The 24,568-nt window shown below is 43.2% G+C and overlaps 2 protein-coding genes across 3 annotated transcripts; one reads left to right on the top strand and one right to left on the bottom strand.

Moving 5' to 3' along the window:
- Positions 1-2,253: 2,253 nt before the first annotated feature.
- On the bottom strand, positions 2,254-12,555 carry LOC112252703 (UDP-xylose and UDP-N-acetylglucosamine transporter). 2 transcript variants are annotated; one of them, XM_024424180.2, is made up of 10 exons: positions 12,041-12,555; positions 11,693-11,806; positions 10,121-10,223; positions 9,937-9,986; positions 9,579-9,660; positions 9,290-9,350; positions 8,605-8,714; positions 8,233-8,308; positions 5,781-5,856; positions 2,254-3,482 (listed from the first exon to the last, which is right to left on the bottom strand). In XM_024424180.2, the coding sequence occupies exons 1-10, from the start codon at positions 12,166-12,168 to the stop codon at positions 3,233-3,235; spliced, it is 1,050 nt and encodes a 349-aa protein (XP_024279948.1). In that variant the 5' UTR covers positions 12,169-12,555; the 3' UTR covers positions 2,254-3,232. The 2 variants fall into 2 exon arrangements, with proteins under 2 accessions (XP_024279948.1, XP_024279949.1); XM_024424181.2 differs by having other exon boundaries at positions 11,975-12,115.
- Positions 12,556-12,648: 93 nt separating this feature from the next.
- LOC112252704 (vesicle transport protein GOT1B) lies at positions 12,649-24,568 on the top strand. Its single transcript, XM_024424183.2, has 5 exons — positions 12,649-12,865; positions 16,296-16,387; positions 23,035-23,213; positions 23,490-23,571; positions 23,853-24,568. The coding sequence occupies exons 1-5, from the start codon at positions 12,841-12,843 to the stop codon at positions 23,889-23,891; spliced, it is 417 nt and encodes a 138-aa protein (XP_024279951.1). The 5' UTR covers positions 12,649-12,840; the 3' UTR covers positions 23,892-24,568.

The following is a 24,568-nucleotide window of genomic DNA, read 5'->3' as shown; positions in this document are numbered from 1 at the left end:
TATGCTTCTTAAAGTCAATGAGGAGATGGGAGGCAGGACTTGCATCACGCTCGGCGTCACAAATAGAAGCAACTTCTAAATAAAATGTTTAAATCAATTTGTGCACAGTGGCGCACGCGCGTCCGGTTTGGGCATGGTGTAACGCACAACCCACAAAGCTCAAGGCGAGCACTCCACTTTCCTCCGGTATTTACCATCTGGCAGTCCGGTGGACGAATCTGGGTTTGGCGGATGCCAGGAGAACGTTACCTGCCCTAGTGCTAACTGTAAAGTTTGGTGGAGGAGGAATACTGGTCTGTGGCTGTTTTTCATGATTAGGGCTAGGCCCCTTAGTTCCAGTGAAGGGAAATATTAATGCTACAGCATAATATGACATTATAAATGATTCTGTGCTTCCAACTTTGTGGCAACAGTTTGGGGAATGCCCTTCCTGTTTCAGTATGACAATGCCCCCTTGTACAAAGCAAGTTCCATACAGAAATGGTTTGTCGAGATCGGTATCTAAGAACTTGACTGGCCTGCACAGAGCCCTGAACTCAACCCCATTGGGATGAATTGGAACACTGACTGTGAGCCAGGCCTAATCGCCAAACATCAGTGCCCAACCTCACTAATGCTCATCTAGTGGAAAGCCTTCCTAAAAGAGTGGAGGCTGATATAGCAGAAAAGGAGGGACCATCTCCATATTAATGCCTATGATTTTGGATTGAGATGTTCGACTAGCAGGTGTCCACATACTTCTGGTCATGTAGTGTATGTTACGTTTCATAAGGTAGGCTATGCATTAATTTGTGGATGTCCATCCACCATTTCATTTGTTATGTTATGAATTACAATTCGTATTATATGTTACTAATTTAAAAAACGTACAATATGTTACGAGTTTGCAAACCGAACTATATGTTACAAATTTGCAAAACCTATGATATGTTACGAGTCTAGCTAGGTGGCTAACGTTAGCTAACCTAGGGGTTAGGGTTAAGTTTAGGATTTTGGTTAAAGGGTTAAGTATAGGTTTAGTGTTAGGGGAAGGTTTAGCTAAAATGGTTAAGGTTAGAGGAATGATTAGCTAAAAGGGTTAAGGTTAGGGGAAGGGTTAGCTAATATGGTAATTTGTTACAAAGCAACAAAAATGTTGTAGGTAGTTGAAAGTTGCTAATTCCATAAAATGCTAAAGGTGTTTGTGATGAGATTTGAACTCACAACCTTTGGGTTTCTGACACTGAGTAGTAACTACTTAGCAAACGTGCAATATGTTGCAAATATGCTAAATGTACCATATCTCACAAATTTACAAAATGTATGTTACTAAATCTAGCTAGGTGGCTAATGTTAGCTGGCTGGCTAACGTTAGCTAGGCTAGGGGTTATATTTAGGAGTTAGGTTAAAGGTCAGGGTTAGCTGACATACTAAGTAGTTACAAAGCAGCAAAGAAGTAGTAAGTAGTTGAAACGTTGCTCATTAGCTAAAATGCTAAGGTCTGTGTTGAGATTCAAACTCGCAAAGGTTGCTAGACGTTTGCGTTATAAAAAGGGTTAAGGTTAGGGTTATGCCTTGATCACACGGACAGCGTCATTGAGCAAAATGGCACGCAGCATCATCTGGATATGTGTGCAACAAAAGTTCAACATTCACCTTCTGCTACCATTTCTGTCAAGCAGTCACGCATACAATTTGATGTGTACAATAAATCTAATGTATGCACCACAGAGAACGCACTGCAACTGCCTTTGCAATGCAATGCTGCAAGGCAAACGCAGCGCTCCATTGGGGAATTAACATAGTTTGGTGTACCAAAATGCAATAACGCTGTCGGTGTGATCGAGGAATTAGGGGAAATGGTTAGCTAACATGCTAAGTAGTTAGAAAGCAGCAAATAAATAGTTGAAATGTTGCTAAAGTCCCTAATGAGATTCAAACTTGCAACCTTTGGGTTGCTAGAAGTACACCTTATACGCCCACACATCCACCCCAACCAACTGCACTACTTGCCTTAAATAACCATTTGTCTTATGTAACCACATCAAACGTAACATATCATGCTCATTTGAGTGTCCCGGATTTACATTTGCTATACTATGTCTAGTTTATGAGACCAGGCTGAGTCTACTATGCACATTTTCCTTTTGACCAGGGTACATTAAGTGCATTTCACTGAAACTATTACGTAAGTACAATATTTTCCTTTTAATTGTAAGTGGGTCATTGTATGGAAATATACATACAGAAATATTATGCAATATAATGCAAAGGTATAGGGTAGAACTTTTTATTTCAGTAGGTTGAGAATTAATGGTGCAGTGATTCTGGAGTGTAGGAAAATGCATTTGCATGGTTTTGGGGTTTTTTCAAGACAAAGTTGCTGGACCTGCCAAGTACTATTTTGAAAGGACAAAAATCCTCCTGAGGAAATAATCCTACAATAAAATCTGAGCAAGTATCATATTCAGAATACATGAAAATAATACTTGTAACTTTTGTGTTTCACTAACATCAGTTTGTATAACATTGAGGTGGTGAACTCACTTTTTGTCATTTACTATTTCAAAATGATGCTAATCAGAGTACAGTAATATGTTTTGTCCATATACCGGTATAATACTTTTTCTGGTGTTCAATTACATGTTGACAGACACATACTTTTGAGTCACAGCTCAGCTAAACTCATATTTAGCAAAACACCTAAAGAAATACAGCTCACCAAACAAACAAAACTAACAAAACAGTAGGGTATCTCCATACAATCAGTTTTGCAAAAATCTTGCCTTGACTTATTCAGTCAACAAGGTAGTTTTTGTCAAGGTTATGTCCTTAAAATGGGTTAAGTGAGAAACCTAGTGGGAAGGCTTTTTTTCAAAGGTAATTGTCCAAGCAATGAAAACAATACATTTTTTATGATGATTCTATTAAAAACCAACCTGCTCCTACTGCAACTGCAGTAGAGAGCGAGGGGGGAAACAGGCTCCAGAGTGTGCAATCACACCCACAACAGATCTAGTCCCATATACACACACACAACAGTGCAGTCAAAGCACTCTCTTGTGACGTTGGCTCTATCTCAATTTGTCTTTCTGTGATTTCCTGCATCCTCTCACTTCTACTCCTTCTCAACCATATTGGAGAAGAAGGTCCCCCCACCCCCCCGTGGATCCTCTTCTTCAATTATTTTTGAGGCAAAGAGAGAGGATGCAAGGAATTGACGAAAGTGCTGCGTATCACTCCGCCTTCTTTACTACGTCTTTTTCTTCTTCAGCTTTTCACTTCCTCTTAACGCCGTGCAAATGCTAGTCCAGACCTCCGTGTAGATCAGGGTGCCCAGGAAGACGACTCCAGTGCCCACCCAGTGCCAGGTGGTGAAGGGATTCTTGAAGAAGAGGATGGAGATGATTAGGCTGATGAACTTCCTCAGAGTCACCACCAGGGTTACGGTGAGAGAGGCACACTCTGTGGTCAGGATGAAGACACCGCGGATGCACACGTATCTGATGAGGGTGAAGGACTGGTAGAGGATGATGGTATATGTTTCATAAACTGGTCTAAAATGTGTATGTGAGAGAGAGAGAGAGAGAGAGTGTGTTTTGCATTGCAATTTGTAAGGTGAATGTGCATTGTCTTCTAGTATACAGAGACGTCAGTAACAGTGTGTTTGTTAGCAGCGTTGTAAAAAAAACTCTGGATTAGTCTAATTTGTTTCCAATGGGATGAATTCCCCTCCAAGCATGCCAATTTGTGTTCAATGACTACTCATACAGTGTTTACTGTATTGCCCGCTCTGAGGACAATACAGTGCCACTGACACGGCCCGCAACTAAAACATGCAGACTCTCCTTCACTGCAGCCGACGTGAGGAAAACATTTAAACGTGTCAACCCTCGCAAGGCTGCAGGCCCAGGTGGCATCCCCAGCCGCGCCCTCAGAGCATGCGCAGACCAGCTGGCTGGTGTGTTTACGGACATACTCAATCAATCCCTATCCCAGTCTGTTGTTCCCACATGCTTCAAGAGGGCCACCATTGTTCATGTTCCCAAGAAAGCTAAGGTAACTGAGCAAGAGGGCCACATCATTGTTCTATGTTCCCACCCTAGACCCAAATTTGCTTACCGCCCAAAAGGTCCACAACTGCAATCTCAACCACACTGCCCTAACCCATCTGGACAAGAGGAATACCTATGTGAGAATGCTGTTCATCCCAGCTAGCATTTAACACCATAGTGCCCTCCAAGCCGTCATCATGAGACCCTGGGTCTGCCCTTTGGGAACTTCCTGACGGGCCGCCCCCAGACTAGCCACAACATCTCAAGCTGACCATCCCTCACCTCAACTCAATCATCAAGTTTACCTTGATTGACACCCGGAGTGTGGTGTCAGGAAAATAACCTCACACTCAACGTCAACAAAACTAAGGAGATGATTGTGGACTTGGAAACAGCAGAGGGAACACCCCTTATCCACATCGATGGAACAGTAGTGGAGAGGGTAGTAAGTTTTAAGTTCCTCGGCGTACACATCACAGACAAACTGAATTGGTCCACCCACACAGACAGCATCGTGAAGAAGGCGCAGCAGCACCTCTTCAACCTCAGGAGGCTGAAGAAATTCGGCTTGTCACCAAAAGCACTCACAAACTTCTACAGATGCACAATCGAGAGCATTCTGTCGGGCTGTATCACCGCCTGGTACGGCAACTGCTCCGCCCACAACCGTAAGGCTCTCCAGAGGGTAGTGAGGTCTGCACAACGCATGACCGGGGGCAAACTACCTGCCTTCCAGGACACCTACACCACCCGATGTCACAAGAAGGCCATAAAGATCATCAAGGACAACAACCACCCGAGCCACTGCCTGTTCACCCCGCTATCATCCAGAAGGCGAGGTCAGTGCAGGTGCATCAAAGCTGGGACCGAGAGACTGAAAAACAGCTTATATCTCAAGGACATCAGACTGTAAAACAGCCACCACTAACATTGAGTGGCTGCTGCCAACACACTGACTCAACTCCAGCCACTTTAATAATGGGAATTGATGGGAAATGATGTAAAATATATCACTAGCCACTTTAAACAATGCTACCTAATATAATGTTTATATATCCTACATTATTCATCTCATATATATACGTATATACTGTACTCTATCATCTACTGCATCCTTATGTAATACATGTATCACTAGCCACTTTAACTATGCCACTTTGTTTACATACTCATCTCATATGTATATACTGCACTCAATACCATCTACTGTATCTTGCCTATGCCGCTCTGTACCATCACTCATTCATATATCTTTATGTACATATTCTTTATCCCCTTACACTTGTGTCTATAAGGTAGTAGTTTTGGAATTGTTAGCTAGATTACTTGTTGGTTATTACTGCATTGTCGGAACTAGAAGCACAAGCATTTCGCTACACTCGCATTAACATCTGCTAACCATGTGTATGTGACAAATAACATTTGATTTGATTTGATTTGAAGTGAGATTTTACAGGAGCTGAAAGAAAAACAACTTCCAATCCTTACTGTGGCGGCAGGCAGGTAGTCCCTGGTTCGAATACCCGAGCCTACAAGGTGAAAAATCGGTCAATGTGCCCTTAAGCAAGGCAATTAACCCTACTTTGCTCCAGGGGTGCCATACTACTATGGCTGACCCTGTAAAACAACACATTTCTCTGCATCTATCCTGTGTATGTGACAATAAAACATAATTGAAATGTTTTATTTGTGTGTAGTGACTACACACAAATACAGTATTCACTGTGAAAGTATTGTAAAGGATACTGTGTAATGACGTTCAGCAGTAGGTACAGCCACAACACCGGCACAGCCTGGCCAATCACAGGAACCTCTACAGGAGCTGGAAGACAAATGTAAATTAGGCTACAGCCCAACTCTGGACAATGTGAATTCAACATAACATTCATAACATCAGTGAGCAAAGACTAGCCTGGTGTCACGCCCTGGTCTTAGTATTTTGGTCAGGCCAGAGTGTGACATGGGTTATTTATGTGGTGTGTTTTGTCTTGGGGTTTTTTGTAGGTCATGGGATTGTGGTTAGTGGGGTTGTCTAGAATAGTCTATGGCTGCCTGGAGTGGTTCTCAATCAGAGGCAGGTGTTTATCGTTGTCTCTGATTGGGAACCATATTTAGGCAGCCATATTCTTTGAGTGTTTCGTGGGTGATTGTTCCTGTCTCTGTGTTAGTTTGCACCAAAATAGGCTGTTTAGGTTTTTACGTTTATTGTTTTGTTCGTGTTTATCTTTTATTAAACATGTATTGAAATAACCACGCTGCATTTTGGTCTGCCTCTCCTTCACCGGAAGAAAACCTTAACAGAATCACCCACCACAACAGGACCAAGCGGCGTAGTGACAGGCAGCAGGAGCAGCGAAGTATGGAATATACGACTTGGGGGGAAATAGACAGGTGGGCGGTCGACCCAGGGAGAGTGCCGGAGCCCGCCTGGGATTCGCTGGAGCAGTGCGAGGAAGGTTATAGGAGAATGGAGTTGGTGAGACGAACACGGCGACGCGGATGGAAGCCCGAGAGTCAGCCCCAAAAATGTATTGGGGGGGGGCACACAGGGAGTATGGCAAAGCCAGGTAGGAGACCTGCGCCAACTTCCTGTGCTTACCGGGGGGGCTAGAGAGACCGGGCAGGCACCGTGTTATGCGGTAGAGCGCACGGTGTCTCCAGGGCAGGATGCTGGGCAGGCTTGGTGCTCAAGAGCTCCAGTGCGCCTGCACGGTCCGGTCTATCCAGTACCACCTCCCCGCACCAGGCTTCCTGTGCGTGTCCTCGGCCCAGTACCACCAGTGCCAGCACCACGCACCAGGCCTATAGTGCGCTTCGCCTGTCCAGCGCTGCCAGAGCCTTCCTCCTCTCCAGCGCTGCCGTTGTCTCCCGCCTGTCCAGAGCAGTCAGAGCCTTCCTCCTCTACAGCGCTGCCGGAGTCTCTCGCCTGTTCAGCGCTGCCGGAGTCTCTCGCCTGTTCAGCGCTGCCGGAGTCTCTCGCCTGTTCAGCGCTGCCGGAGTCTCTCGCCTGTTCAGCGCTGCCGGAGTCTCTCGCCTGTTCAGCGCTGCCGGAGTCTCTCGCCTGTTCAGCGCTGCCAGAGCTGCTAGTCTGCAAAGAGCCGCCAGTCAGCATGGAGCAGCCAGAGCCGCCAGTCTGCCAGGATCCGCCAGTCAGCCAGGATCTTCCAGATCCACCATTCAGCCAGGATCTGCCAGTCAGCCAGGATCTGCCGGAACCGCCAGTCAGCCAGGATCTGCCAGAACCACCAGCCAGCCAGGATCTGCCAGGGCCATCAACCTGCCTGAGCTACCCCTCAGTCCCGAGCTACCCGTCAGTCCCGAGCTACCCCTCAGTCCAGTGGGGCCCTTGGTGAGGGTTACTGGGCAAAGGTCGGCGGCGAGGGTCGCATATCTAAGGACGCGTATAAAGCGGACTAAGACTTTGTTGAAGTGGGGTTCACGTCCCGCGCCGGAGCCGCCACCGTGGACAGACGCCCACCCGTACCCTCCCCTATGGGTTTAGGTGTGCGGCGGGAGTCCGCACCTTGGGGGGGGGGGGGTTCTGTCACGCCCTGGTCTTAGTATTTTGTGTTTTCTTTATTATTTTGGTCAGGCCAGGGTGTGACATGGGTTATTTATGTGGTGTGTTTTGTCTTGGTTTTTTTTGTAGGTCATGGGATTGTGGTTAGTGGGGTTGTCTGGAATAGTCTATGGCTGCCTGGAGTGGTTCTCAATCAGAGGCAGGTGTTTATCGTTGTCTCTGATTGGGAACCATATTTAGACAGCCATATTCTTTGAGTGTTTCGTGGGTGATTGTTCCTGTCTCTGTGTTAGTTTGCACCAGAATAGGCTGTTTAGGTTTTCACGTTACGTTTATTGTTTTGTTCGTGTTTTTCTTTTATTAAACATGTATCAAAATAACCACGCTGCATTTTGGTCTGCCTCTCCTTCACCGGAAGAAAACCTTAACACCTGGTCCCAGATCTGTTTGGGCTGTCTTGCTAACTCCTATGGTTATTGTCAAGACAGCCCAAACAGATCTGGAACCAGGTTAAGCAAAGACACCAACAGACATAACTATAAATTATTAAGGTTAGTGAAGCAATTTCCCATTTCCCATCCTTCAACTGGGATTTCTGAAAAACCTGGAAACTTTGCAACTCTACTCAATGAGGAGGATACTTTGACATGTTTTCATACAAGACTGTATTTAACTCACTGCTTTGACTGAAGAGGACACCGTGGTTGTAGATGTCTGAGGACAGAAGCAGGAACCCAGGCAGAGGCAAGCAGTGCTGAGAGAGCAATGACACACATTACAACTGCAGAGCAGATACATATATAGAGTAAAGTATACATATAAAACACCCTATTATCAATGCACACAACACTGAAAATGCAGACACTTGGTTTGCACCAAATATAGATCAACAATTGTAGGGTGGCGCATTACGTTTGAGAAAAACAAAGCTTAAATATCCCCATTGTCAGGGGATAAATTACAATTACTTTTGTGAGTTACTTTGCCTTTCAAGTGTACAACATCTGACAGGTTTGGAATGCATACAGGAGTTTTGGGGCTGACACGTACATTATAGAAGAGAGCCTCCTTGGAGTGTTTGCCATACTGCTTGTATAGGGTCTCCTGGAAAATACCCATTCTCGCAGACATGAGCAGTGCAAAGGTCAACATGGCGATACCTAGAAGAACAACAACAAACCCAGAAGATCAGTTATATCATGATTGAGAAACGGATACTTTAACCATACAGGGAGAGGGAGACAGTTGTCGGTTTGTACAGTAGGGGGCCGTTTGTTTGTTTGCTGACTGCAGTCTTTTTCACCCATTTCTACATGTAGAATCGGTTTGCAAAATGACTGCCAGCCCTCTGTTCAGAGGTGCTAAGTACTCTCGGCTGGCAGACACTACAATCCTACCGGTGTGTCCGTGCCTTAAGCTTGTATTAATGATTGCATTAATCATTGCCAGGTTAAAATGGGAATGGGGTAGATTATGCACTAAGGACTTGCAAGTCCCGTAATTTCCTATAAATATGTATGCAGGGTTTGTGTGATAGTCAGAGTTGTGTGCTCTTATTTCAATCCATTGTCCACCCATTGTCAACAACAGTAACAATCCGTGTCCAGTTGTCAGATAAAGGTAGTCCCAACTAGTCGGGGCAAGGTAAAGATCTTGTTATAAAAAAATGCAAGTCATTGTGGAACAAAGAAATCTGGCTGAGAAGACTCCATGTAAAAGTTCATGTAAGACTTACCTATCAGCCAGTGCAGGAAGGCATATACACCTTGATCATCTGAACCCTTCGTACCTACATTCTGAAAAGTGGAAAACAGAGATCACTAAATAGCAGGAAATGTAACAGCACAAAAACTTACTGAATATTTCCCTGTACAATATGAACAAATATGTACTGACTACTGTATATGTATAACAGATTGTAGTAGCTGTAACAAATGTGTAACTGAGCTACTAGACATTGCAGCTGCATATGGAAACAAAGTGTGTGGTTGAATAGAAACATGTTAATATTATGAAGAGCTCACCACTTGTTTGGCGGACATGATGGTGCATATGAAGATGCCCAGAGACACCATCGCTACGGAGAGATATTTACTCATTGAATACCTGCAGGGAAAAGATACTGTACATAGTTTCAGAACCTCCTTATAACCAGACCAGGCCAGACATTTTAGGCATTTCAACAGCGGCCATCGTGATCATGCAAAATAGTGACAAAGGCAGCAATACATTCCTCTGATGCTATAGCTCATGCTGCAGAAAGGCAAAGGTAGCCTATTCATTTGGCTAACAAATTACTAACATCTCTAGAGTAACAGTAACATGTTAACATGGTAAGGGTTTGTAAGACAGCCAAGTAAAGAGAAGTTATGCGGGGGATACCTTTTCTTCAGAATTATTATACCCAGGATCATATTAGCTATTAACGATCCCTGTGAAGATATAAGCACAACACAAGGCATTTGTCAATCAAGAAGGGATATTATTAGATGTTGGTAATAAGTGGTACTAAAAGCATCAGATGTTGAGTTAAGAGCCATCAGAACATTTGTAACGGTATACTTACAGATCTGAAGATCATGTGCAGAGGCATAGCGATATTGAAGTTGAGAGCATAGTTGTTGATCACACTGACTGTGAAGAACATGGTCACCATGATTACATAGTTGCTATTAAGAAGAAATAAACACAAAGGTTGAAATGAAAACTGTGCTTCTCATCCCTGACAGGACAGGGAGAAAGACGGACAGACAGACAGACAGACAGACAGACAGACAGACAGACAGACAGACAGGCAGACAGGCAGACAGCTTAATAATTCCATCATTGTAGCTACATTTTCATACATTAGGCCAGGTGTTCCCAAAAATGTTCAGCATTGGGGAATATCCTGTGCCCCCCACCCCCCACCCCACGCCTATTTCTATAGGCACAAGCACTGTTCATGACACAAACTGTTCACACCCTTCTTTTGCAGGTTTAAGCTTATTTCCTGCAATTCTACACATTTTGTCACGGGGTGCAAAGAAAATTGTGCAGTTTTAAAGCAAATGTTCTTGCAATTCTACACATTTTTCCATGTATAATGTGTATTCATGTGATATTTGAGTGACTAAAAAATTACAACAATATCTATGGGCTAAAAAAACTCTATAAAAAAACATTAGCTGACATGGGCTAGTTGATTTGGACATTTCTGATTTATAAATAGCTCTCCAACAGTGGTGGTCAGTGCCATTTATTATGAGGTAGGCCGATTTTTATTTTCATGAGCATGCCATTATTTCTATTACAGCATGTTGGATGACTGTCATTCATATTCCATTCACCCAGTTCAACGTAACATCAATAGGTTTAGGCTACTACATGTTACTCAAATTTTCCCTATTCCCATCATGAGTTTGCTACAACGAGTGTAACCGATGTGAAATGGCTAACTAGTTAGCGGGGTGCACGCTAATAGCGTTTCAATCGATGACGTCATTCGCTCTGAGACCTTGAAGTAGTTGTTCCCCTTGCTCTGCAAGGGCCACGGCTTTTGTGGAGCGATAGGTAACGATGTTTCGAGCGTGGCTGTTGTCTATGTGTGCAGAGGGTCCCTGGTTCAAGCCCAGGTAGGGGCAAGGAGAGGGATGGAAGCTATACTGTTATACTAGCCTATGAATGAAAGTTTACGAAGTAGGTGCACACAGGTCGAGAGAAAAGTTCTCCAAGGTATGCAAAGACTAACATGACAAGAGGAACTGATGATGTATTAAGAAATTGCACCTTGTCAATTTTACTATTACAACTTTCAAGAATAAATTTAATGCCGGACTGAGTTCCTTTAAAAAGGAGGGGGACCGCTGACCCCAGGTAGCCTGGCGGGTAGGAGTGTGGGGCCAGTAACCGAAAGGTTGCTGGATCGAATCCCAGAGCTGACAAGGTAAAAATCTGTCATTCTGCCCCTGAGCAAGGCAGTCAAGCCACTGTTCACCGGGCGCCGGAGACGTAGATGTTGATCAAGGCAGCCCCCCACACCTCTCTGATTCAGAGGGGTTGGATTCATGCGGAAGACACATTTCAGTTGAAAGCATTTAGTTGTAGAACTAACTAGGTGTCCCCCACAGTTTGGGAACCACTGCATTAGGCTACCTACCTCATAGGGATGGCTGGCTTCTTTCTTCCAAAGTTCGTCTCGAAGATGAACCCCTCCAATGCAATGAAGGCAAATTGAGCGAAGGTCACAATGTTGCCACATCCTGGGAACTCTCTGGGAGTAGGAAAAATATATAAAAGTGTACATGAATATCATTAATTATTAGGAAATATGCTAGCCTAAATATTAGATTATTGGATATGAGGCATTGCAGCATCTTAGCTAGGCCTATATAAACTTGTTCTTTACAGAATGCATAACATTTCTAAAGATGTAACTAACCTCATTCAACCAAGCTAGTAGCCTAGTTGTCAATAGTTGTTGTGGAGTTCAGAGTTGATCACTGACCTTACAAGCGTTTCCAGAAACACAACATTGCTGCAGCACCCAACAAAAACAAGAAGTACTGCAAAAATGGTACTCATGTTTGCAGTTATTGGGAGAAAATAGCCTACGAGTATTCCTAACGAGGACATTGTGTAAACACTGAGGTTTTCTGCTCTAATTATGTATCTTTTTTAAACGAATCGAGTATTTTCTTGAACACGTCACCGGCTGCACTCTTCCGGATTGCCTACGCATGGATGTTGTAGTAGCTATATTTTTCAAGCAGAGAACCACATTTCCCATAAAGATGGCGATGTAATGTTAAAAGAAATCACAGTTATATTGAGTCCAGGCAGAATTGTGTTGGGGTTAAGGATACATAGTAGCAAATTTCATATCCACAACAGAGAGGAAGAGGCGAAGCGCGAGGGTTCACTCTCGTCAAAATTTGTCCAAAATAAACCTAATGTGTTTATATGGGCTTATCTGGGACCTTGTCGCCTGCCTTCCCATCTTTGGGACAACGACTCCAATTGTTAGGGCGGAGACATGGGCATCTCGTCATTATATACAGATCGCTGTTCACAAATAGCAACACACACACACATCCCCCCATATCTTGACTTTTTAATCACAACTAAATCTCTACGCAGCACCGCGCAGAACTGTTTCCCGTGAACGTGTCATTTGAGCGTGCGTGAATGCATGAATCACGAAGAAGACGTGGCGTCAGCTTTTCCTCTGCTTCAACAAGCTACCGCTATCTAACGATTATTGAATGAGCACAAGTGATTTTCCAATCGCTACCCTTCCCGACAAAAATGATTTCTCTAACAGATTCACAGAGTAAGACCTTTGAATTTATAAATGACATGTTTAAAGCGTTGTTGTATCTTCTCTTTGTGAGCAGTCCTTCTAGCTAGCCAGGTTGAATGAATGGGATCAGTTGGGCCCATCGCCCTGTTTTATGAACGACCTATTATGAACTTATTTCACTGCTAGTTAAATCATGGGCGATAGCTAGTTACCTACCTACTCCTGCTCATAAAGTAACGGATGTGCAGACAAGAAAGAGTATATGGATGGATGCTTTAGGTGACAATCAATGTCAATGGAAACAATGTAGCTAGTTAGACTTTAATGTATAACATGTAAATAACATGATTAAGTCTACCTCTGATAAGCTTCCCAGTTAAGCATAAAAAACAATCAAGCAACCTAGAAAACTGCCCAAAATAGCCCATATTAACATATGTAGCCTAAGAAACAAGGTCCATGAAGGCAATAACTTGCAGATGACATTCATATTCTGACTATCTCTGAAACTCACTTAGGTAATACCTTTGATACAGTGGTAGCAATACATGGTTATAACATCTACCGAAAAGACAGAAATGCCAACGGAGGCAGTGTTGCAGTCTATATTCAGAAGCACATTCCTGTAAAGCTTAGAGATGATCTAATGTTAAATAATGTTGAAGTAATATGGCTACAGGTTCATCTGCATCACCTAAAGCCCATTCTGGCGGGAAGCTGCTATAGACCACCAAGTGCTAACAGTCAGTATCTGGATAATATGTGTGAATTGCTTGATAATGTATGTGATATCAACAGAGAGGTATATTTTCTGTCCGATTAAAATATTGACTGGCTTTCATCAAGCTGCCCACACAGGAAACAACTTTGAACTGTAACCTGTGCCTGCAACCAGGATCAGGTTGTCAGTCAAACTACCAGGGTAGTTACAAACAGCACAGGAATTAAATCATCAACATGTATTGATCACATTTTTACTAACGCTGCAAATATTTGCTTTAAAGCAGTATCCAAATCCATAGGATGCAGTGATCACAATAGGAAAACCAACGTTTCAAAGGCTGGGCCTAATATAGTGTATAAGAGGTCATACAATAAGTTTTGTAGTGATTCATATGTTGATGATGTAAAGAATATTTGCTGGTCTGTGGTGTGTAATGAGGCGCAACCAGATGCTGCACTTGACACATTTATGAAACAACTTATTCCAGATACTAATAAGCACGCACCCATTAAGAAAATGACTGTTAAATCACCTTGGATTGATGAGGAATTGAAAAATTGTATGGTTGAGATGGATGAGGCAAAGGTATGGCAATTAAGTCTGGCAGCCCAACTGATTGGCAAAAGTACTGCATATTAAGAAATCATGTGACTAAACTAAATAAAAATAAACTACACTGTGAAACAAAGATAAATTATATAAAGAATGATAGCAAAAGCTTTCGGGCACCTTAAATTAAATTTCGGGGAAAAAAGCCAACTCGGCTCCTTCATTTATTGAATCAGATAGTTCATTCATCACAAAGCCCACTGATATTGCAAACTACTTTAATGACTTTATCATTGGCAAGATAATAACATTTAGGGATGACATGCCAGCAACAAACGCTGACACTACACATCCAAGTATATCGGACCAAATTATGAAAGACAAGAATTGTACTTTTGAATTCCGTGAAGTCAGTGTGGAAGAGGTGAAAAAATGATTGTTGTTTATCAACAATGACAAGCCACCAGGGTCTGACAATCTAGATGGAAAATTACTGAGGATAATAGCAGATGATATTGTCGCTCCTATTTGCCACATATTCAATTTAATCCTACTAGAGAGCGTGTGCCCTCAGGCCTGGAGGGAAGCTAAAGTCATTCCGCTACCCAAGAATAGTAAAGCCCCCTTTACTGGCTCAAATAGCCGACAAATCAGCCTGTTGCCAGCATTTAGTAAACTTCTGGGAAAAATAGTTTGACAACAGAATTTCAGCATGCTTATAGGGAAGGATACTCAACAAGCACAGCACTTACACAAATTACTGATGATTGGCTGAGAGAAATTTATGATAAATAGATTGTGGGGGCTGTCTTGTTAGACTTCAGTGCAGCTTTTGACACTACTGATCATACCCTGCTGCTGGAAAAACGTATGTGTTGTGGCTTTACATCCCCTGCTATAATGTGGATAAAACGTTACTTGTCCAACAGAACACAGAGGTGTGTTCTTTAATGGAAGCCTATCAAATATAATCCAGTTAGAATCAGGAATTCCCAAGGGTAGCTGTTTAGGACCCTTGCTTTTTTGCAATTTCTACTAACGACATGCCACTGACTTTGAGTAAAGCCCGAGTGCCTATGTATGCAGATGACTCAACACTATACACGTCAGCTACTACAGCGACTGAAATGATGGCAACACTCAACAAAGAGCTGCAGTTAGTTTCAGAGTGGGTGGCAAGGAATATGTTAGCCCTAAATATTTCTACAACTAAAAGCATTGTATTTGGAACAAAACACTCACTAAACCCTAAACCTCAACTAAATCTTGTAATAAATCATGTGGAAATTGAGCAAGTTGAGATGACTAAACTGCTTGGAGTAACACTAGATTGTAATCTGTCATGGTCAAAACATATTGATACAGTAGTAGCTAAGATGGGGAGAAGTCTGTCTATAATAAAGTGATGCGCTGCCTTCTTAACAACACTATCAACAAGGCAGGTCCTACAGGGCCTAGTTTTGTCGCACCTTGACTACTGTTCAGTCGTGTGGTCAGGTGCCACAAAAAAGGACTTAGGAATATTGCAATTGGCTCAGAACAGGGCAGCACGGCTGGCCCTTGGATGTACACAGAGCTAATATTAATAATACGCATGTCAATCTCTCCTGGCTGAAAGTGGAGGAGAGATTGACATCATCACTACTTTTATTTATGAGAGGTATTGCCTTGTTGAATGCACCAAGCTGTCTGTCTAAACTACTGGCACACAGCTCAAACACCCATGCATACCCCACAAGACATGCCACAAGAGGTCTCTTCACAGTCCCCAAGTCCAGAAGACTATGGGAGGCACACAGTACTACATAGAGCCATGACTACATGGAACACTTTTCCACATCAAGTAACTGACGCAAGCAGTAAAATTAGATTTAAAAAACACCTTGTCGAACAGCGGGGACTGTGAAGCAACACAAACATTGGCACAGAGACATGCATACACACACATACGATAACATGCGCACTATACATACACATAGATTTAGTACTGTAGATTTGTGGTAGTGGTGTAGGGCCCTGAGGGCATACAGTGTGTTGTGAAATCTGTGAATGTATTGTAATGTTTTAAAATTGTATAAACTGCCTCAATTTAGCTGGACCGCAGGAAGAGTAGCTGCTGCTTTGGCAGCAGCTAATGGGGATCCATAATAAATAAAAATGTATTGACTTCTAATTTTGGCTCCACAGAAATCGGGATGGGGTTGACAGGCTTTGGCGTGTTCTTCCTCTTCTTTGGGATGATCCTGTTTTTTGACAAAGCTCTTCTTGCCATTGGAAATGTGAGTTATAGCCTACTACATAATCATAATGTTTGCGATAGATGCCCTGCTACATGTATGTGCACCTCCTTTTTCACGAGAATGATCCCAAATGTACCCCTTATCGGCTGTTTACGTTTTACTCATTTAGCAGACGCCCTTCTCCAGAGCGATTTACAGTAGTGGCTGCATACTTTTTCATATTTTTTTCCCCCCTCATACTGGTCCTCCGTGGGAATCGAACCCACAACCCTGGCGTTGCAAGCGCCATGCTCTACGGGACTGGCATTTACACTATACAAGCAGCCAAACCCTAATGACGCTGGGCCAATTGTGCGCCACCCTATGGGACCAATCACGTCCGGTTGTGATAGACTGGAATCGAACCAGGGTCTGTAGTGATTCCTCTAGCACTGAGATGCAGTGCCTTAGAGTGCTGCGCCACTCAAATCAAATTTTATTTGTCACATGTGCCAAATAGAGTTAAATGCTTACTTACATGCCCTTAACCAACAATGCAGTTTTAAGAAAATACTTTTTTTTTGTAAGACATAAGAATAACAAATAATTAAAGAGCAGCAGTAAATAGCAATAGCGGGGCTATATACAGGGGGTACCGGGACAGAGTCAATGAGCGGGGGCACTGGTGTCGAGATAATATGTATATGTAGGTAGAGTTATTCAAGTGACTTATGCATATATTTTTTTTGCCCCCTTTTTCTCCCCAATTTTGTGGTATCCAATTGTTTTAGTAGCTACTATATTGTCTCATCGCTACAACTCCCGTACGGGCTCGGGAGAGACGAAGGTTGAAAGTCATGCGTCCTCTGATACACAACCCAACCAAGCCGCACTGCTTCTTAACACAGCGAGCATCCAACCCGGAAGCCAGCCGCACCAATGTGTCGGAGAAAACACCTTGCACCTGGCAACCTTAGTTAGCGCGCACTGCGCCCCGGCCCATTACAGGAGTCGCTGGTGCGCGATGAGACAAACATATCCCTACCGGCCAAGCCCTCCCTAACCCGGACGACGCTAGGCCAATTGTGCGTCGCCCCATGGACCTCCCGGTCGCGGCCGGTTACGACAGAGCCTGGGCGCGAACCCAGAATCTCTGGTGGCACAGCCCTAGACCACTGTGCCACCCAGGAGGCACAGCGTGTGTAAATGTAGAAGAGTAGGGAGGTAGGCAATAAATAGGCCAAAGAGACTAAATAATTACAATTTAGAATTAGTACTGGAGTGATATATGTGCAGATGATGATGTGTAAGTAGAGATAGGGGTACAAAAGAGTAAAAGGGTAAGTAATAATATGGGGATGAGGTAGTTGGGTGTGCTATTTACAGATTGACTGTGTACAGGTACAGTGATCAGTAAGTTGCTCTGACAATTGATGCTTAAAGTTAGAGAAGGAGATTTAAGACTCCAGCTTCAGTGATTTTTGCCATTTGTTCCAGTCATTGGCAGCAGAGAACTGGAAGGAAAAGCGTCCAAAGTAAGTGTTGGCTTTGGGGATGACCAGTGAAATATACCTGCTGGAGCGTGTGGTACGGGTGGTTTTGCTATGGTGACCAGTGAGCTGAGATAAGGTGGGGCTTTACCTAGCAATGACTTATAGATGACCTGGAGCCAGTGAGTTTGGCGATGAATATGTAGTGTGGGTCGGCCAACGAGAGCATACAGGTCGCAGTGGTGGGTAGTATATGGGGCTTTGGTGACAAAACGTATGGCACTGTGATAGACTACATCCAATTTGCTGAGTAGAGTGTTGGGGGCTATTTTGTAAATGACATCGCCAAAGTCAAGGATTGGTAGGATAGTCAGTTTTACAAGGGTATGTTTGGCAGCATGAGTGAAGGAGGCTTTGTTGCGAAATAGGAAGAAGCCTATTCTAGATTTAATTTTGGATTGGAGATGCTTAATGTAAGTCTGGAAGGAGAGTTTACAGTCTAACCAGACACCTAGGTATTTGTAGTTGTCCACATGTTCTCGGTCAGAACCGTCCAGAGTAGTGATGCTAGTCAGGCGGGAGGGTGCAGGCAGCAATCGGTTGAAGAGCATGCACTTAGTTTTACTAGCAATTCAAATCAGTTGGAGGCCACGGAAGGAGTGTTGTATGGCGTTGAAGCTTGTTTGGAGGTTTGTTAGCAGTGTCCAAAGAAGGGCCAGATGTATGCAGAATGGTGTCGTCTGCGTAGAGGTGGATCAGAGACTCACCTGCAGCAAGAGCAACATCATTGATATATACAGAGAAAATAGTCGGCCTGAGAATTGAACCCTGTGGCAGCCCCATAGAGACTGCCAGAGGTCCGGACAACAGGCCCTCCGATTTGACACACTGAACTCTATCTGAGAAGTAGTTTGTGAACCAGGCGAGGCAGTCATTTGAGAAGCCAATGCTATTGAGTCTGCCGGTAAGAATGCAATGATTGACAGAGTCGAAAGCCTTGGCCAGGTCGATGAAAACAGCTGCACAGTACTGTCTTTTATCGATGATATCATTAGGGACCTTGAGCGTGGCTGAGGTGCACCCATGACCAGCTCGGAAACCAGATTGCATAGCAGAGAAGGTATGGTGGGATTCGAAATGGTTGTTGATCTGTTTGTTAACTTGGCTTTCGAAGATTTTAGAAAGGCAGGGCAGGATGGATATAGGTTTATAACAGTTTAACAGTTTGGGTCTAGAGTGTCTCCCCCTTTGAAGAGGGGTATCTCAGACAAAATGTAAGAGAGGTTGAATAGGCTAGTAATAGGGATAGCGATAATTTTAGAAAGAGAGGGTCCAGATTGTCTAGCCCAGCTGATTTGTAGGGATCCAGATTTTGCAGCTCTTTCAGAACATCAGCTTTTTGGGTGAAGGAGAAGTGGGGTGGGGGGTGCTGCAACTTGCTACAGGGGGTGCTGAGATGTTGGCTGGAGTAGGGGTAACCAGGTGGAAAGCATGGACAGCCGTAGAAAAATGCTTATTGAAATTAGCGATTATCGTAGATTTATCGGTGGTGACAGTGTTTCCTATCCTCAATGCAGTGGGCAGCTGGGAGGAGGTGCTCTTATTCTCCATGGACTTTACAGTGTCCCAAAACCTTTTGGAATTAGTGCTACAGGAAGCAATTTTCTGTTTGAAAAAGCTAGCCTTAGCTTAGCTTTCCTAACTGACTGATTATATTGGTTCCTGACTTTGTTGCATAAAGTTGTATATCAAGGGGGCTTTTCGATGCTAATGCAGAATGTCACAGGATGTTTTTGTGCTGGTCAAGGGTAGTCAAGTCTGGGGTGAACCAAGGGCTATATCTGTTCTTAGTTCTACATTTTTTGAAAGGGGTATGCTTATTTAAGATGGTGAGGAAATTACTTTTAAAGAACGACCAGGCATCCTCGACTGACGCGATGAGGTCAATATCCTTCCAGGATACCCGGGTCAGGTCGATTATAAAGGCCTGCTCGCCTGAAGTGTTTAAGGGAGCGTTTGACAGTGATGAGGGGTGGTCGTTTGACCGTGGACCCATTACGCATGCAGGCAATGAGGCAGTGATCGCTGAGATCCTGGTTGAAGACAGCAGAGGTGTATTTAGAGGGCAAGTTGGTCAGGATGATATCTAAGAGGGTGCCCATGGTTACGGATGTAGGGTTGTACCTGGTAGGTTCCTTGATAATTTGTGTGAGATTGAGGGCAACTAGCTTAGATTGTAGGACGGCCGGGGTGTTAAGCATGTTCCAGTTTAGGTCACCTAACAGTACGAACTCTTAAGAAAGATAGGGGGCGATCAATTCACTTTTGGTGTCCCGGGCACAGCTGGGGGCTGAAGGGGGTCTATAACAAGCGGCAACGGTGAGAGACTTGTTAATGGAAAGGTGGATTTTTAAAAGTAGAAGCTCAAATTGTTTGTGCACAGACCTGGATAGTATGACAGAACACGGCATGCTATCGCTGCAGTAGATTGCAACTCCCCCCCTTTTGGCGGTTCTATCTTGACAGAAAATGTTATATTAGGGATGGAAATTTCTGGATTTTTGGTGGCCTTCCTAAGCTAGGATTCAGACATGGCTAGGACATCCGGATTGGCAGAGTGTTGAGTTGAGTTGCGATGAGAGAGGTTTTGTCTCTAGAGGGACCATTTAAGCCAGGTGAGGTAACTGCATGTGTGGGGGGTGGAACAAATTGGCTAGCTAAGGCATATTGAGCAGGGCTGGAGGCTCTACAGTGAAATAAGACAAAAATCACTAACCAAAACAGCAATAGACAAGGCATATTGACATTAGGGATAGCAGTCCGATATGCTCTGGGTTGATATCGCGCTGTGCAGACTGGTAGGAATTGGCCAGGCTGAGGCTGGCTGATGTCCGAGTTAACGGTGATGACCGCTAGCAGTGGTTAACTGACTACTAGCTAGTAGCTAGTTAGCTGGCTAGCTTCTGAAGTGGGTTCTGGTTCAAAAGTATGAAAAATAACAGATCCATACCACATTGGGTGAGGCGGGTTGCAGGAGAGTATGTTCATGTACAAATTATATGCAAAGAATACGATATATACACAGGACAAGGGGCGGCAGGGTAGTGGTTAGAGCGTTGGACTTGAAACCAAAAGGTTCCAAGTTCATATCCCCGAGCTGACAAGGTCATTCTGCCCCTGAGCAGGCAGTTAACCCACTAGGCCGTCATTGAAAATAAGAATGTGTTCTTAACTGACTTGCCTTGTTAAATAAAGGTAAACTAAAAGGAAACACGAAACAGATCTTGTTGGAAACAAACATCATTATGTTGTCATCCCAAGTTACATGTATTTATTTTCCAAGTTATAGCACACGATATTGTACGTACAGCAAGAGATTGCTCTGCTTTGTGTTTTTTAATTTTTGCCATGGAAAGAATATTGCGATGGTATCGTCACAGCCCTATTTACACACAGATGGGAAAAAACTGATGTGCATTTATAGTAATATTTGTAAAACAAGAACTGTATTACTTGTAAGACATTTGGAATGTTGCGCAATGTAATTTAAATATTTTGTCACCAGAGTCTTTTGACCAAAATATCACAGATGAGACATTTTCAGCTCCCCCTTTAAGGTTACTGTGGTAACGGGGCCATTCCAGTTATCACGTGTAGTGCCTGTGAGAATCTGAGGGACGGGGCAAGTTAAAGTGGATCATCGTTGGTCACCACCTTTCAAAGTGTGTTGCATTATGGTTCTAAAAACTGTCCGGCTTGCGACTCCAAAACATTACAAAAATCATGTGATCAAAGGTCATGAAGTTGCTTCTCATTGTGTGGAGCACAATTTGCCAACCAGTCATTATGGTGCTTTTGTTTGACTCACGTGAGTGTGGCAAAATGCATGACTAAAACAGGAACCAACTTTGTCATATCTTAAAGCTACAGGTGATACAAATGAAAAGTGATATTTGAGACCTTTCTAGTCTAACTAATGAATTATACACACGCTATGATTCCAGTATATTTCCAGGGTATAGAAAAGTTTATTTTGACATTTATACAGACAAACATTGATAAACAATAGCAGCTATGTTGACACTGCCATGTTGATCTGAGCCTAGCTGTTGGAAAACCACTACATTGTCCGACTTTCGGCTGCACCTTCCCTGACTTCACTCCTTGACTTTGGTCTACATTGGGTTTGCTTTCGCCTTACCACTCAAATGAGCCCACACTCTTTTCACGCCACTTTGATTACAAAGGGATTTTCATAGCCGGTTAGGAGAGCATTTTCCCTAACCTTAACCTCAGTCTCCTAATCTGCTACATAAATTCTCCTAATCTACTATGAAAAAGTGGCGTGAAATGAGCGTTTCCCGAGAATCTGACTAGTAGCCGAGGACGTTTCTTCTTCGCTAGCACTAGAAGCAAACTCAAACATTTAAAAAAACTAGTATGTATAAAGAAAATGTAAATAGCCAAGAAACAAGAGGACAAAGTCTCACTTTAGTAAGCTTTTGAGTAAATTAGACCCATTTTATGCCTGTGCACATTTCTTCTAAAAACAAATCTTTCAGCACTTCACTCACAGTGCGCACGGCCCCTCAGCCAGGCAGTGTTGCTGTGCGAGGTGAGATATAACGTTACGATTCATAGTTCTTTGTGCAAATACCATATAGTAAAACAAAATGGCAAAAATACTTTGAAAACAGCTACTGCAGCATTTATTTTTCTACAGTATAAATCACAACTCGCATGTGCTCATATTTGACTTTTGAATATTCTTGTGAAATGCTCACACTATAGATCCCTTAGTGTGACCACCTGCCAATGTGGATGGTGAATTAGATGTTCTACCTGCCAATGACAAAATCTGTTAATTTTAGGCCCTGGTTGTGGAGGGCTTTGATGATTATCTGTTGTATTGCACTGCCTACTAAGCTACAGTACTAGTACTATCAGTGTCTCTGAACAGACCCCTGTTTTAGGACTTGTCTAGATGGTACGTGTCCTCCAGTCATTTACATAGCTAAATTAAGTGAAATAACATACTGTACTGCACTAGCCTTGCATCCAAAATGCTTTCACTACTACGTTTCACCGTTGAAGTGAAACGGCAGTGAGATGAAGCTAAATCAATTTGGATGCCGCCAGGCTAGTAGTGCAGCATACTGTCATGGGATTCTAAAAATCCTCTAAGCTTTATTTCTCACCCCTGTGTTTGTGTGTCAGATATTGTTTGTAGCAGGCCTGTCCTTTGTCATCGGTTTGGAGCGTACCTTCAAATTCTTCTTCCAGAGACACAAATTTAAAGCCACAAGTTTCTTCCTGGGAGGGGTGCTGGTGGTTCTGATTGGCTGGCCTATCATTGGAGTGGTGCTGGAGATCTATGGATTCTTCCTTTTATTCAGGTCAGTTGGGTCTGAAATGGACAGTTAGCCAAACATTTGAACCAACTTGTTTTTTGGCCATGTTTTTTTCTTGATTCCCTGTTTCCTATCTCTCTCACTCATCTCTCAAAACCTCAGAGAAGCAAGGAGAACATTGGAGGAGAAGGAACCTCAGATCTTCTCCAATGCTCTCCTCGCTTCCCTCTAACATTTTGTGAAGTAGGTGAGGGAACAGGATTTGAAAAATCAAGAAATACTTTTGAGATTCACCCCAAATGTCACTCTTCTCTTTCCCAGGGGCTTCTTCCCAGTAGCAGTAGGCTTCATCAGGAGGTTGCCTGTCCTCGGGTCCATACTGAACCTCCCAGGGATTAGTGGAGTAAGTATCTCAAGTTCCATGTGTAATGTGATAAAGTTCATAGAATTGCCAAAGTCAGCTGTTTCTGGCTCTTTGCGCCTTGCACCATTGCCATTTGTCTCCAGGGGCAAGTTTTCTACACACAAATTAAGCCTAGTCCTGAACAACAAAAAACACTTTCAATTAAGAGTATTAATTGAGCTTGCTTTTTAGTCCTTTTTAGCTTAATCTGTGTCCGGCGAACCACCCTTAAATGACAAAGATTGTGGTTTTCTGATAATACATTTGTATCTTTTTTTCAGTTTGTGGACAAAGTCGGCGAGAGCAACAATATGGTATAACAGTGAACATCTTTGGATTGGAGGATATGAAATGGCTTTACTCTATTTATAATAGTTTATATTGGTGACTTTTCTCTACTGGTCAACTACTAGCCAAGACTACCCCCATGTTAAAGGTCAAAGCTGTGAATCAGAAACCTCTTTCTGTTCAAAGGAAAACAATGTTTCTTTGGGCAGGCATATGAATACAACTGGTATCGTAAAGTTTCCTTTGACGGAAATGGTCTCATAACCTGGTTGCCATCGATGGACAATTGTTACTAAGGGACTACTTTATTTCAAGGCCCAATGGGTGAATTGGGCCCTTTTTGTGTCACTACCCGTTCCTGATCGACTGATTATGATGATTGACGTGACTGAACCAACCACTGGATTGGACATCGCTATGGAGGAGAAGTCTTGAATCTGTTACAGCAGTCTTCTAGAATGTTGTCTGTACAGTCAGAGAAGTGTTTTGGTTACCTTGATGGAGAGTTTCTGGAATTTTTGAATGGCTGTTTAGAGTTGTGTTACACCTGGGTACTGTTCAGGAGGATGTAGCTTTACAGAACATTCAGATATTGTGTAGAACAGATATGATTGTCAGATAGTGAATTATGTCAGCTGTATTTATTCCATTTCTATCTGCAATGTTCAGAATGTTTTGCATCATTAAATACTAAGCTGTTGAAGATGAA

This window comes from Oncorhynchus tshawytscha, linkage group LG06 (assembly GCF_018296145.1).
Source record: "Oncorhynchus tshawytscha isolate Ot180627B linkage group LG06, Otsh_v2.0, whole genome shotgun sequence".
Lineage (NCBI taxonomy): Eukaryota > Metazoa > Chordata > Actinopteri > Salmoniformes > Salmonidae > Oncorhynchus > Oncorhynchus tshawytscha.
Note: the sequence above shows the minus strand (reverse complement) of the source record. Positions and strands in the feature narration are given on the sequence as shown.